The 14,100-nt window shown below is 36.3% G+C and overlaps 1 protein-coding gene across 6 annotated transcripts; it reads right to left on the bottom strand.

The window, feature by feature from the left end:
* On the bottom strand, positions 1,431-3,439 carry LOC109947487. 6 transcript variants are annotated; one of them, XR_002270261.1, is made up of 4 exons: positions 2,826-3,435; positions 2,485-2,526; positions 2,031-2,102; positions 1,431-1,688 (listed from the first exon to the last, which is right to left on the bottom strand). XR_002270261.1 is itself a non-coding variant. In XM_020557802.1 (3 exons), exons 1-3 carry the CDS (start codon positions 3,000-3,002, stop codon positions 1,545-1,547), a joined length of 393 nt encoding a protein of 130 aa, XP_020413391.1. In that variant the 5' UTR covers positions 3,003-3,413; the 3' UTR covers positions 1,431-1,544. The 6 variants fall into 6 exon arrangements, 1 of the variants encoding a protein (XP_020413391.1); XR_002270259.1 differs by having other exon boundaries at positions 2,428-2,526; positions 2,826-3,430; XR_002270260.1 differs by having other exon boundaries at positions 2,467-2,526; positions 2,826-3,424.

Genomic DNA, 14,100 nt, shown 5'->3' with positions numbered 1-14,100 from the left:
CGGTGGTTTATGGTCTCAACTCGCAACCAACGCAAAGCTTCTGGAGAAGAACTTTTGGGTCCTTTGCTCATACACCGAAAGCCAAGGTCCAAGAGAGGCAATATGACTGGAGAAAACAAACAGGATACATTTAATGATGGCGATCGCATCACTAAACTTGAGCAACAAGTTGAAAACTTGTCTGCATCAATCCTTAAACTCGTGGAGAGTTTGAAAACTGGAAAATCTTCACGTCCATCAACTTCATCCGAGCCATGATCCAGGAGGATCTAGCAACAAAAATAAACATAATATAATATAATTATAATTTATTATATTATATTATATTATAAAGTTATTTAAAACCATAAAAACTAATGGTTTATAACGAATTGTTATAAACCATAAAAAGTTAATGGTTCAAATTAAGTAAGATTTTAGGCCATTCATTCTTTATGGCTTAAAATAATTTACTATTTTAGTTTAGTTAATTTTAGCAACCGAACCTTGTATAAATATGTAAGTTATTCATTGAAATAGGTAAGCAATTCAAAAAGGCAGAACTCAAAGCAGTTCCTTAGCTTCTTCCTTTTGTTTCTCTAATTGTCTTAAAATTCCTTTCGTTCCCTTATTCCTATAAACTAGGAATTCATAGTTCTATCGACTAGAAGTTTTGGATCAAGTGGTATCAGAGCCTCGTTGCCCACGTGTGAAAGCCCAACGGCCACACGTGCTCCACGTCACCCAAAATGTGTTGTCCACGTGTTAGGCTTGAAAATTCGCCACACGTGCGGGGGCGTGTGAGAATGTGAAGGTAAAGAGTCCCACATTGAAAAGTTGAGAAACCTAGCAAGGGCTTATAAAGAGTTGGGTTACTCCCCCCATTGCCAATTGGTTTTGGAGTGGAACCTCAACTTCCTTCATGGTATCAGAGCCCTTGTTGATAGAACCTCAAACAGGATACATCTAATGATGGCGATCGCATCACTAAACTTGAGCAACAAGTTGAAACACTACAAGAAAAAAGTCCTTTCACAGCGCTCATGGGGCGTTGTTGAAGGGTATTGACAACACACGGCGCATGTTGTGGAAGCCGATGTCGTTAAAAGGTCAAGGCCCTTCGACAACACGCTTTGCATGTGGTCGTTGATTTAAGTGCTCGTTGTCCATGCCATTAACGGCAACGTGCACACATTGTAGAATCAATGGACAACAACGTGTTCAGCATGTTGTTGTATGTCTTATTGACAACGTTCATAGACATGTTGTTGTTTCAATTTTAACAACAGTCTTTGCACGTCGTGATAATAAATATTTATAAATAATAAAAAATTATTTTCATAATCACCTTATAACAATAGAGTTGATCCATAAATTCAAGCTTTAGTTAAGTGTGACTATTTTCTTCCTTCCCAATCATAATATAACCTTTGATAAAATAAAAATCATAATGTAACCCATAATAAAGAGTTTTCATTCAAAAAATAACTCCATAGAAAGATTCATTGTCAACTTACATTTATCCATATGAAGGGAAATTGAACTATGCATAGTATAATTACAATTTAAAATCCTTGTAAAGCATTATCAAGAAACCTGATTAGTTGTGTTTCAAACCCTTTGTCCAATTGCGGAATATTATCTAACCAATGTGCACCTATCATTCCAAGAAGCACCCATACTATCCATCTTAAGGTCGCACAGAAGTTCTGAACAAAAAAAATCAAACAAGACAATTTTAATAGTTAAGAAATTGCAAATTTAGGAATAGAAAGTTTGCAAAACTAGTAACCTATGATTAGCCATTAACTCAATCCAACCAACTAAACTATGTTCTTATCTTTCTCTAAGTTTGAGATGAACTATAGTAAGAGAGGAAGTTAAATTAGAGAAAATACATAACAGAACAGAGAACAAAGATCTTTAACAATCAATCCCCTCAAGGCTCAATCAAAGATATGGTAGTTTAGAGAGTAATATACAACATATCAGGGAAAAAAAGTATAGTACTTATATTATCATAATACAGCAAGTTTAATGCAGAGACGTACAGGAAAGGTTAACATCAATATCTGTCCAACGGGAGGACCCTTAATGCGCCCTTTCCTTCTATTTTCTTCTTCCTAAGCCAAACAATAATCACAATCATACATGATGCAAATTATTTCGTTAGAAGACAAAATTGCATAGCTACAATATTGGCAAAAATTAGAAGACAAAATGCAAATTGCTTTGTAGCCAGACATGAAATTTTCATAAAACAATTGAAAATAAGTATGTACAAGAAGACTATTATGATCTTATATTTGTTTGCACTGAAAAACCTTACTCAAGTTTTCTGGCCTAAACTGAAATTATTCATAACCAAGACAAGATACCCAACAAAAACATATGTCAAAATTAACACACAAAATGCAAAAGAAGTTGAAGGAAAAATCCGAAACTCACCCCTATTAAAGGGACAGCTTTTGAAAGATGAAAGCTTACCCATTTGTTAAAGGGAACCAAAATCAACACATGTAATCAGCACAAAACCAGTATCAAAACCTGTAATATGAAGGAATCTGATGAAAGTTAAAATTAATCCTTGAAGGCATATCCACTCAGAAAATTTTGAGGGAATATAAATTATATATATATCATAGAAAAAAGGCATTCATAAGCACATGAAGAGCCTTAAACACACTATTTAATGTATATTATAAAAATATATATATTAAGTGAACAAAACCGAAACAGTGAACAAAACCAAACAATCCAAATAGTAATATAAACCCAAATATTATATTACCAAAACCAAATGAACAATCCAACAAAAATCAAACCTTCGCACTAAAATTTTGTACCTGGAGGCCACTCAATTTTTTCCTAAATGAGGCTGAGCAAGTTAGTGGTGGAGAGATGCTGGTGGGCTCGGTGATGAAGGCCAATACCTGCAAAGAACAACAAATATTAGGATTGGCCTTAAGAATTGTAGATCTAAGACAAAAGAAGTAGCGGTTCGCGATGAGAGAGCAAAGCATGAGGGATTTGATGACGGCGATAAGAGATTGAGAGGCTGTGAAGTTGGCAATGACAGAGGCAGTGGATGATGAGCAAAGAGAGGATCCATGAGTGAGAGAGAGAGAGAGAGAGAGATGGCTGGAATGGAGCAAAAGAGGTTGGGATATTGGATTTTTCCCTAGGTTTAGTAGTGTGAGAGTGATTTGCAAAAGAAAGAGGGGCTGTGAAATATTATTCAGAAAAAAGAGGGGTTTTAAAAAACTTTCGAATGTTTTAATATTTTGAGAGAGAGGGAGTTCTCCCGCATAATTTTTGCGTATATTTCCTTTAAAAAAATGAAACAAGTTGACAACATGGTTTGCACGTTGTAGAACTTAAAGATATCACAACACGCATGTTTGCGTTGTGAAATTTTTTCTAAATTTCATTTTGACAACGCGTATTAAAGGAACGTTGTTATAAGTAGCGTACTACAACGTGCACTTGGTGCATGTTGTCAAAAGTATACTTCCACAACGTGAAATAGACACACGTTGTTAGTGGCATGTTGTCAAAAGCTATTTTTCTTGTAGTGAAAACTTGTCTGCATCAATCCTTAAACTCGTGGAGAGTTTGAAAACTGGAAAATCTTCACGTCTATCAACTTCATCCGAGCCTGATCAAAAGCTCAAGAAAAAGATTGTTGACGATAGCGAAGATGAAGACGACATACAAGCTGATCCAACGAAAAAAAAGCTGAATCAGGTGACAATAAAAATTCTATTGATACCTTAAAGATTGATTTTAAGGTTGACATCCCTATATATAAAGGAGATGTTGATCCTGAAAAGCTAGATAACTGGGTAGACACATTAGAAACTTATTTCACAGTTTATAAGTATTCTAATGTGCAAAAAATAAAATTTGCGAGTATGAAACTTTCAAGCCATGCCCTTACATGGTGGAAGTCCTATCAGAGACGGTATGATGTCTCAGAATTGACTTGGAAGAATTTCAAGAAGCTTTTGAGAAAACAATTTTATCCAGTTGGCTATGAAGATGAAAGATGGTATAAATGGCAACACTTCAGACAAAGATTTGGACAACATGTACAAGAGTATACAACAGAGTTCCACAACCAAGCTATGGTTCTGGACATTGACGTCGATGACTACGACGTTTTCATGAAGTATACCGGAGGTCTTGCCGACTACATACGGAAAGAACTAAAATTGTTCACCGTAGACACCATTGAAGAAGCTACTGTGAAGGCCATCGCCATTGAGGCGAAAAATAAAAGAACTGACAAGAAGGATGACAGATCAAAACCTGTCAACAAAACTGACTGGCAGAAAAAGGGGAAGCAGAGCAAGGAAGGTTAGACACAGAAGGTATACTGTGATCACTGTCAAACCAGTAGACATGCCAAAGACAAGTGCTGGATACTCCATCCTGAGTTACGGCCAAAGCGCGAGAAAAACAACCAGGGGAGAAAGGACAGAAAAGCCACCTTAACTACACAACAAGCAGAAGAGCTTCCAGAATTGAAGCAACCTGATGTTACACTTACCCTTATGACAAGACCAGCAGATATTGAAGACACATACAACCGTGAAGAGTTGTTTCATGTGAATATTCAGGTGAAGCAAAGTGTTGTACAAGCTATCATTGACCCTGGAAGTCAGAAAAACCTGATTTCAGAGGCTTTAGTAAGAAAAGTGGGTTTAGAAACCACACCACATCCTAAGCCGTACCCGCTAGGATGGATTCAGAAAGATGTTGACTTACAAATCACGAAGCAATGTACCTTCAAATTTGCTATCACCAATCGATATATCAATGAGGTGACATGTGAGGTGGTTCCTTTGGATGTTTGCCAAGTCATATTAGGCAGTCCATCTTTATGGGACCGAGATGCCATCCACTATCGGAGGCTTCGTAAGTATCGACTTGTGAAGGATGGGAAGGATGGTCTATGAATATAGACTTAGAAAATAGATGATTCGATCATTGAAAAAAATAATTTGTAAAGGATCCTAAATGGTGCCCCTCAAATTGAATTATTTGAGGGATCCCTCAATAAAAGGGGACTGTATATATATGTATATCATATAAATTTTCTATAAGACTTTTTCTTTTTTGTTAAGTGAAGCTACAGGAATTTTGGGGGGGCAGAGGAGAGAGAGACAGAGAGAGAAAGAGAATGGAGAGTAGAGAAGATGATCAAAATAATACAACAATACTCTATGAGGCATCAATGAAAGGGTTGTTGTGTGAAAACACTCAAAGACCTCATTGTTGATGGACTATGCGATGGCACACACACAAACCCTTTGATAATAAAACACACCTACCAAAAAGAGAAAGCAAACACACAAGAACACGAAGATTTATGGAAGTTCGGCCTCGTGCCTATGTCATCTTGGTGATCCACCCAAGATATTCACTAGTATGTAAAGACAAACTTTGGTTACAATCTTGAACACCCTTAGCTCTCACAAGAACCCTAGCTTTCTTTTCTCCCACCCTTTCTCAAACCCTTGATACCCTTGAAAAGCACCCTAGAATTCACCCTAGAATTCTCTTGTGTCTTTCTCTTGAATTTTCTTCTCTTGATTTACTTAACCCTAAAAGTCCTATTTATGGTGCATATGACTTTTGCTACAAGTTAACTAGCAATAGGAAACTAAAATCTTATTAAATTAGGCTAGAAAACCCCAAAGTAATAGGAAAAACTATCCTAAAACGCCAGGAATCCGCTCTAGATTTGCAATGTCCACTCGAGCGCTTGCACTTCCGGTCAAGTGCCTGGGACTGAGCAAAAAAGCGCCTTTTTGCCGCTCGAGAGCCAGAACCCAGAGAACTTGTCTAAAACTGCTTTTTCTGCCATTTCTTCTTCCTCCTTTTGCATTTATGGTGAGCTAACTTCAACAATCTCCACCTTGGTGAACTATTAATCACCTATGAACAATTGTTGACACCTAGAACATCTTCAACCTCTTGGAAATTGTTCTAGTAATTCCCAAGAGCTCCACTATGGCAAGAAACCCTTTGCCTCAACACCTTAGGTGAGAAGGTGATCTACCCAATGATAAACTTGGACCATCCAGACCTCTTGTGTAGAAGAAAGATCCCCCATGTCAAACTCCTTGCTCTTTGCCTTCTTAGAACCTTGAATTTTAGATATGTCTTGACATGCAAACTGCATATCAACCCTTGTTTTATAAATCCTTACGCAACCACCAACCTTGCTCTTGGATTTATGAACTAACTCCTTCCTTTTCATCAAAGCACCCATCCAACCTTCTTGCTTCATACTCCCTAAAGCACTTTGAAATGTAGTTGAATCTTCTTTGTCAATCCATCAAAAACCTGGGGACGATTTGATGGATTCCTTAAGCTCGAACCTTGCTTGTAATGAAGGCTCTGCCTCAAGTAAAATCTCTTTGTGAGTTTGTTGTTGATGTCCATCTTCTTTAAACTTGTGTCAAGCTCTACTCGCCTTAGACTCCCTTCCATGGTCACCTTGATAAGAAGCATCTTTTCAGTTGACACCGACCCAACAATATTCTCTCCATCATCCCTTGTGTTGACTTCACCCTTGTGGTCCTTGTCCTTAGACTTAGCCAACTATACACCTTTGAAATCAAGCACCCTTTATAATGAACTGTTAATCATACAACCTTGATTAGCCTTCCTTATCCAACTAGTCATGAGCACGCTTGTAGCTTCATTCCGTTGCATCGGCTCCTTGACAATAAGATCTCTTGCTTGCTTTTCTTTGGTACAAAGCACCTCCTTGGTAATATTTTCTGTTCTACTTGCAATTGTACCTCCCAAAAGCTGATAACATTGTTAGGTTGAATCTTCCCCCTCATAATCACCACTGAACCTTGTGTGACTAAGAGTTTCCCTTCTTTTGCACTCATAACAACACCATCATGCATGTTGATCTTCATTGTTCCCATGCCCAAAACATCACAACTCATTTTGTCTCCTAACGAAATCATGCTACCTTTCCTTTCTTCATATGTATCAAACTCCTTCCTATTTAAACACACATGAAACAAACAACCGGAATCTAGAATCCAAACTGAAGTAGAACCTTCACTCAAAGAATTTGCCATGACTTCCCTATTACTCTCCTCATCCGTAACCATCAAAAGCTCGTCATCGATGTCATAACCAGTTGACACATTTATTGCACCTGAATTTCGACATCCTTCATCTTGTTCTGCTTCTCCTTCCGTATTGGACACCACTTCTAATGGTCTTTAGGCCTACACTCGAAGCACCATTCATCATCCTCAAATCTAGAATTCCCACAATTGCTTGTTTGAACGACCCCGCCCTCTAGTTCTTGCCACGAGACCTTCACTTTCAGAGCTATCTTTGGAACGTTAAAGCATCTTGCCATGCATCAAGATGTCTTGCAAGATCGCTTCATACTTCAAAGTCCCCTTGTCGAACATAAGCGTCAGTGCGGAAGTGCTTGTAAGATAGAGGCAGGGATGACAACAACATCACGGCCCTGTCTTATGACTTATAAACCTCATCCATTCTTTTCAAATCCGCAATGCACCTATTAAACGCACTGACATCCTCTATCATGTTTGTGCCCTCCTCTATCTTTAGAGAGTGGAGCTCCTCCTTCATGAAGAGCTTGTTGGACAACGATCTTAACAAAACCAACTCTTCAAGCTTCTCACATGTTTGCTTCGCGGTATCTTCTATCGCATTACACAACACTCCATCAGAGAGGTGTTGTTCGATAAATCCTCTAGCAAGCTCATCTTGTTACTCCTAATCCGCATCTGTCATGGTGTCCGACTTTTTCTTATTGCTTGCCAAAATGAAGCTGAGACCTTGCTGCTTAAGGATGTGCTTCATCATTCTTTGCCAAAGCATGAAGTCTCGTTGACATTAAACGGCTTCAACTTGACCTTCGTATTCAACTCATGTTGTGGTGTCTTCGTTTGGGAGCTTTCTCCCATCACCTCTTTGTCACCGCCATTGTCAACACACCACTGCTCTTAAAATTATAAAAGCACTTAGGCATAAACCAATACCCATTGCCGACCTAGGCTCTGATACCACTTGTTATGCGAAAATACTCTAAGACCTCGTCGTTGATGGACTATGTGCACACAAACCCCTTGAGAATAAAACACACACACACACCAAAGAGAGAAAGCAAACACACAAGAACACGAAGATTTATAGAGGTTCGGCCTCGTGCCTATGCCTTCTTTGTAATCCACCTGAGAAAGTCACTAGTATGTAAAACCAACTTTGGTTACTTTGGTTACAATCATGAACTCTCTTAGCTCTGACAAGAACCCTAACTCTCTTTTCTCTCACTCTTGCTCAAACCCTTGCTGCCCTTGAAAAACACGTTAGAATTCACCCTTGAATTCTCTTGTGTCTCTCTCTTGAATTCTCCTCTCTTGATTTAACCTAGCCCTAAAAGTCATATTTATAATGCATATGACTTTTGCTACAAGTTAACTAGGAATAGAAAACCAAAACCGCATTAAATTAGGCTAGAAAACCCCAAAATAATAAGAAAAACTATCCTAAAACGCCAAGGATCCGCGCTGGATTTATGACGTCCGCTCGAGCATCTGACTTCTGCTAGTGCCAGAATCCAGAGAACTAGTCTGAAACTCCTTTTTCTGTTGTTTCTTCTTCCTCATTTCGCATCTATGATGAGCTAACATCAACAAGGGTGTGTATTAACCTTAAACACATTGATCCAAAAAGACTTATTCTTGACAAAGTTTCGCTCACTACCTTCACTGAAACACCCTTACATGTATCAGCTTTGCTTGGCCACCTTGAGTTTAGCAAAAAATTTCTCACTAATAATCCCAAATTTGCGCCGAAGGTGGACTCCTTCAAAAGATCAGCCCTCCACTTGGATTCTGTCGAAGGCAACACAGTATATGCCATTTACCTTCATATTTTATATATAATTTATTTCAAGCATTTTATCAACTATCATAATTATAAGTGATACTTCCTATTAATAGCATATCAATTGCCCATTTCTTTTGGTTCCCATTCCCTCTAACACATCGCCCCCTAAGATTGCAGACCAAATTTTTTTTTTTGTAAATTACATATCCAATAATGTACGTATAAAAAATTTTAAATATATACACACACACACATATAAAAATATAAGCATATTATTTATATAAAATATAGGTATATTATTTTAAAAAAAAATCAGTTACTTTGTAATTGAAATTTTCATATATTTTTCATAAATTAAAAATAAGTACACAATAATTTATTAAAAATATAGGTACACAATAATTTATAAAAAAAAATATAAATACATTATTTATAAAAGCAAATATATTTATATATAAGTACATTATTTACGCACACAAAAATTGGGTCAGAAAATAAGTACGTTATGTTTATTTTTGTTGTTGGTGTTTTGTATTAATATTATTTTTATAAAAAGTGCCACTTTTAGAACAATACTTTCCCTTTTTTGCATTATAAGTATCTTTAATTTTGAAATATACCTATAAATGTGCGAGGTTCAATATACCTACAATATATAATATATACCTATAAATAAGTATAGGTAAATTATTTTACAATATACCTATAAATGTGTATAGGTAAATTATTTACCAACAGGTTTTTTTTTTTTTTTTTTGGGTAAGGATTTACCTTAGTTTGTTGTAGCACCTTTTGGTTGTATTTTAATTTACCTACCTAGAGGCATAGTTGCTAAGAAAAAATATAGGTAAATTCATGTACCTAAACACATAAGGGTCAAGACGTATAGACAGCAACATGTTATTTTCCCTTGAACAAATTAATTTCAAACCATAACAATTATTAAATTTGGAAATTGGTATAAATAAGCTATTAATTTGAAAATTAAAATACTAAATGATCAAGTAGTCAAAATTGAAAAGAAAAAAAAAAGGGAGTATATTCTTTTTTTTTTAGGAACAACAAGTATATCCAAACCATACGGCAGTAATTACACCAAACTTTAATTACTTTTTTTGTTTTAATAACAAAAAAATTTGACCCATTAAATCCTTAGAATCTATACAAAATTGAAACACAATTAATCGACATTGAATTGCAGCCAATTTCTTAAACAAGTCAAGTTAAAAATGTAATCAAGGGTATTATAGGAATTTTTAAAATATAACATTTAACACATTAAGGTTTATTAGAAAACTTTATGAGTTAGATCCTAGTCATCGGATTTTTCTTATAAAAATCGGGTTTTATTTATAGAAAAATTAAACGAGGTGTTGTAGGTAAGAAAATATTAATATGATGGGGAAAAGTCAAATTTACATTATATGTATGAAAGGAAGATTTATATATATTAGAAAAGTATATATATATTTTAGAAAAAAGGTTTGAAAAGAAAAAAAAAAATTATACCAATTAATTAAGGATGGATGAGAAGAGAAGAAAAAAATATAGGAAAGCTATATATTAACAAATGGTTCCTAAGGTGGACACCCTGACTTATTTGATATATAAATTAGAATTGTTCCTGATCCTAATTTTATATTAACAAATTAATTTGCGAAAACTGTAATCTGTAATTTAGTAGGAATGAAAGTGCCCCAATAATTAAAGATGTGTTGTAAAGGAGAATAAGTAAAGAAGAATAGGTGAAGCCCACATAGCCAACTAACACCCACTAAACCTAACCACTCACCCACCAAACCAAACCACTACCCAATTGATTGAAGAATATTAATGATGTTGTTGATTGAAGAATATTAATGATGTTGTTGATTGAAGAATATTAATGATGTTTGATAAGTCTATATTTTATATATATTTTATGCTTCCTTTGCTTATTTATTTATTAATTTCTCAGATTAAATTGGTTGTTTTTAATTGATTTTGTGAGATTTGTGAAGGAATTGTGAAATAGGAGAAAGTGTGCTAAAAAAGGCAAGAAGATGAAGATCAATTAAAAAGAAGCCAAGTCATTCCTTTTGTTGCAAGGAATGTTGTCAAATTTCCTAGTTCAAGATGGTGCAAGTCTTATCAAGTCAAATAAGGAGAAATAAAGAAGACCTTATTTTAGAAGGAATCCTATTTTTATAACAATTGTAATTATTCCTTAGGTAGGATTTCTAGGAGTTTTATAAATAGGGAGTTTAGGTCATTGTTGAAAGGATCCATTACCCATCATCTTTTTCCACCATCGTCTTCTCTACCATATTTTTCCACCAACTTTCATTCAACCAGAGAAATATCAGAGGAAGCCAAGAATTTGCTGCTGCATTATTGGAGGAGCTTTTGAAGGTGTTCCTGTGAAGATTCTGAAGATCAAGTCCATCGGCCAAATTGGTTTTATGACAATAATTCTCTTGTTTATATTTTCTTCTGTCATGAACTAATTTCCCTTGCTAGGGCTACGATGTAGCCTAACCTTGAATACTTAATTTCTATCGTTATATTAATTTCTGATTATTATCTCATGTTGAGTATTTGTTACTGTTCTTAATGATTTAAATATCTAGCTAATATTTAATTGATGATCCAAGCGGAGACCGAGAGGAGATGTTTGGTGTTTGCTTCTTGTAACAAATACCATGACTTGAATGAGTGCCCGAGAGGGACTAACATGATTCATGCAGTTTTCTTGTAGGTTCTCATAGAACTTAATGGGTTCTTGGTTTTCTAAATCCGTTGCTCGAGAGAGAATGGGTTGTTAATTGAGAATACTTTTGGTTGAGCCCGAGAGGGGATATCAAATGAATTAGGAGAAACCAACTGTCAACATGGATAGTAATTAGGGTTAATTGGCTATAAGAATTAAGTAGAATTGGTTATGGTGAAGTCGGATGCTCTAGTGTCTCATCATCTTAATTTTCTATCGTTAATTAAATTGTTATTTTTCATAATTGTTTTAGTTTTCTTAAAATTAATCAATCTTCTTAATCAACTGTTCAAATAAACTTATGCATTAATCATAATTGGTAATTAATAGGAAATTACAATCTTCGTGGGAACGATACTCTACTTATTTATATATTACTTGTACGGATTGTGCGCTTGCAATAATTTCACGACAAGTTTTTGGCGCCGTTGCCGGGGATTGCTTTCTATTAATATCAATATATTTTAATTCTGAGTTTAATTTGAATTTCTTCTTTTTGTTTCAGGTACTTTGATCCGTATATGCACCGTTCTCGTACCCTTGATCTCATACCACTTGGCCCAGAAATCGAACGGACGTTTCATAAGCAGAACAAAGGAAACAAAAAGCACACTTTGGTGGAACCACCATCCACACCTATGGCGGAGGAAGCAGAAAGAGCAGTAGGGGAATTTTGCCCCCCAGTGGCAACTCCCTCAGCGATCCGACGTCCTGCTATTGCAGCCAACAATTTTGAGATCAAACCAGCTATGATCACCATGCTGCAAAATTCATCCGTATTTTGTGGTCTACCGAATGAAGATCCCAACATCCATCTTGCAATATTCTTGGAGATTTGTGATACATCCAAGTTCAATGGGGTAACTGACGATGCGATCCGTTTAAGGCTATTCCCCTTCTCCTTGAAGGATAAAGCCAAGCTTTGGTTACTGTCACAGCCACAAGACTCCATCCGTACTTGGGATGATTTATCTAAGAAATTCCTTGCTAAATTTTTCCCACCAGCAAAAACTGCAAAATTTCGACAAGATATTATGTCATTTGCTCAATATGATAAGGAACCTCTATATGAAGCCTGGGAACGATTCAAAGATTTATTGCGCAAGTGTCCTCACCATGAGCTACCAACCTGGATTCAAGTTCAGACTTTCTACAATGGGTTGAGTCAAACAAGCAGGACACTAGTTGATGCAGCTGCTGGAGGGGCTTTAATGACAAAAACGGCTACCGAAGCATTTGAATTATTGGAGACCATGGCATCCAACAACTACCAATAGCCGAGTGAGAGAATGAATCTGAAACCAGCTGGGGTCTTGGAAGTCGATGCTATGGCTTTGCTAACAGCACAAATTTCTAACCTTACTAAAAAAGTTGATTCTTTAAGTGTTAATGCTATAAACACTAGTACTAATTTTGGTTGTGAACTTTGTGCAGGCCCTCATCCAAGTTCAGAGTGTACCAAAGGGAACCCATTTGCGTCCGCTGAGCAAGTCAATCAGGTTGGAGAATTTAATCGACAAAGGAATAATCCTTATTCCAATACATACAACCCCGGTTGGCGAAACCATCCAAATTTTTCATGGAGCAACACTCAGAATGTGCAGAGACCACCACCTGGTTTTCCGGCTCAAGAGAAGAAAATAAATTTGGAAGATGCGCTTACTCAGTTGACTATGTCTACCACCCAATTCATGACTGAAACAAAAACCCAATTTCAGAATCAGCAAGCTTCTATTCAGAATTTGGAAGTGCAAGTTGGCCAATTAGCTAATGTTATAAGTGGAAGAAACCAAGGAGTATTTCCAAGCCAACCTGAAGTTAACCCGAAAAATCAAGAACAAGCAAAGGCAATCACTCTTCGTAAAGGGAAGCAAGTAAATACAGCAGTCGACTTGGAACAAGAAGCATTAGAGAAAGAAAAAGAAGCTAAGAAGTCTGCAGCAGAAATGGGGCATGCATCTTCACCACCAATCACCACCACAGAAAAATCCCAAGAAGAAGAAAATTCTATACCAATTCCTTCTCCTCCACTGAAGCCATATGTCCCACAAATCCCTTTTCCGCAGAGGTTGAGAAAAAATAAAGTTGATGGGCAGTTTGCAAAATTCTTGGAGATGTTCAGAAAGTTACAGATCAACATTCCTTTTGCTGAAGCTTTGGAACAAATGCCAAGTTATGCAAAATTCATGAAAGACATTCTCTCCAAGAAGAGGAAAGTTGGAGAGCACGAGAAAATCCAACTGACAGAAGAGTGCAGCGCCATCCTACAACGGAAGCTTCCACCAAAACAAAAAGATAGAGGGAGTTTTAAAATTCCATGCACTATTGGAAATAATTTCTTTGAAAGAGCTTTATGTGATTTGGGTTCTAGCATTAACTTACTACCTTTATCTGTTGCTAAAAAGATTGGTATTGGTGAAATTAAACCCACTACTGTTTCTTTGCAGATGGCGGACAGGTCAATCACATAC

This window comes from Prunus persica, chromosome G2 (assembly GCF_000346465.2).
Source record: "Prunus persica cultivar Lovell chromosome G2, Prunus_persica_NCBIv2, whole genome shotgun sequence".
Taxonomy (NCBI): domain Eukaryota; kingdom Viridiplantae; phylum Streptophyta; class Magnoliopsida; order Rosales; family Rosaceae; genus Prunus; species Prunus persica.
This window is presented reverse-complemented; position numbering and strand designations above follow the sequence as displayed.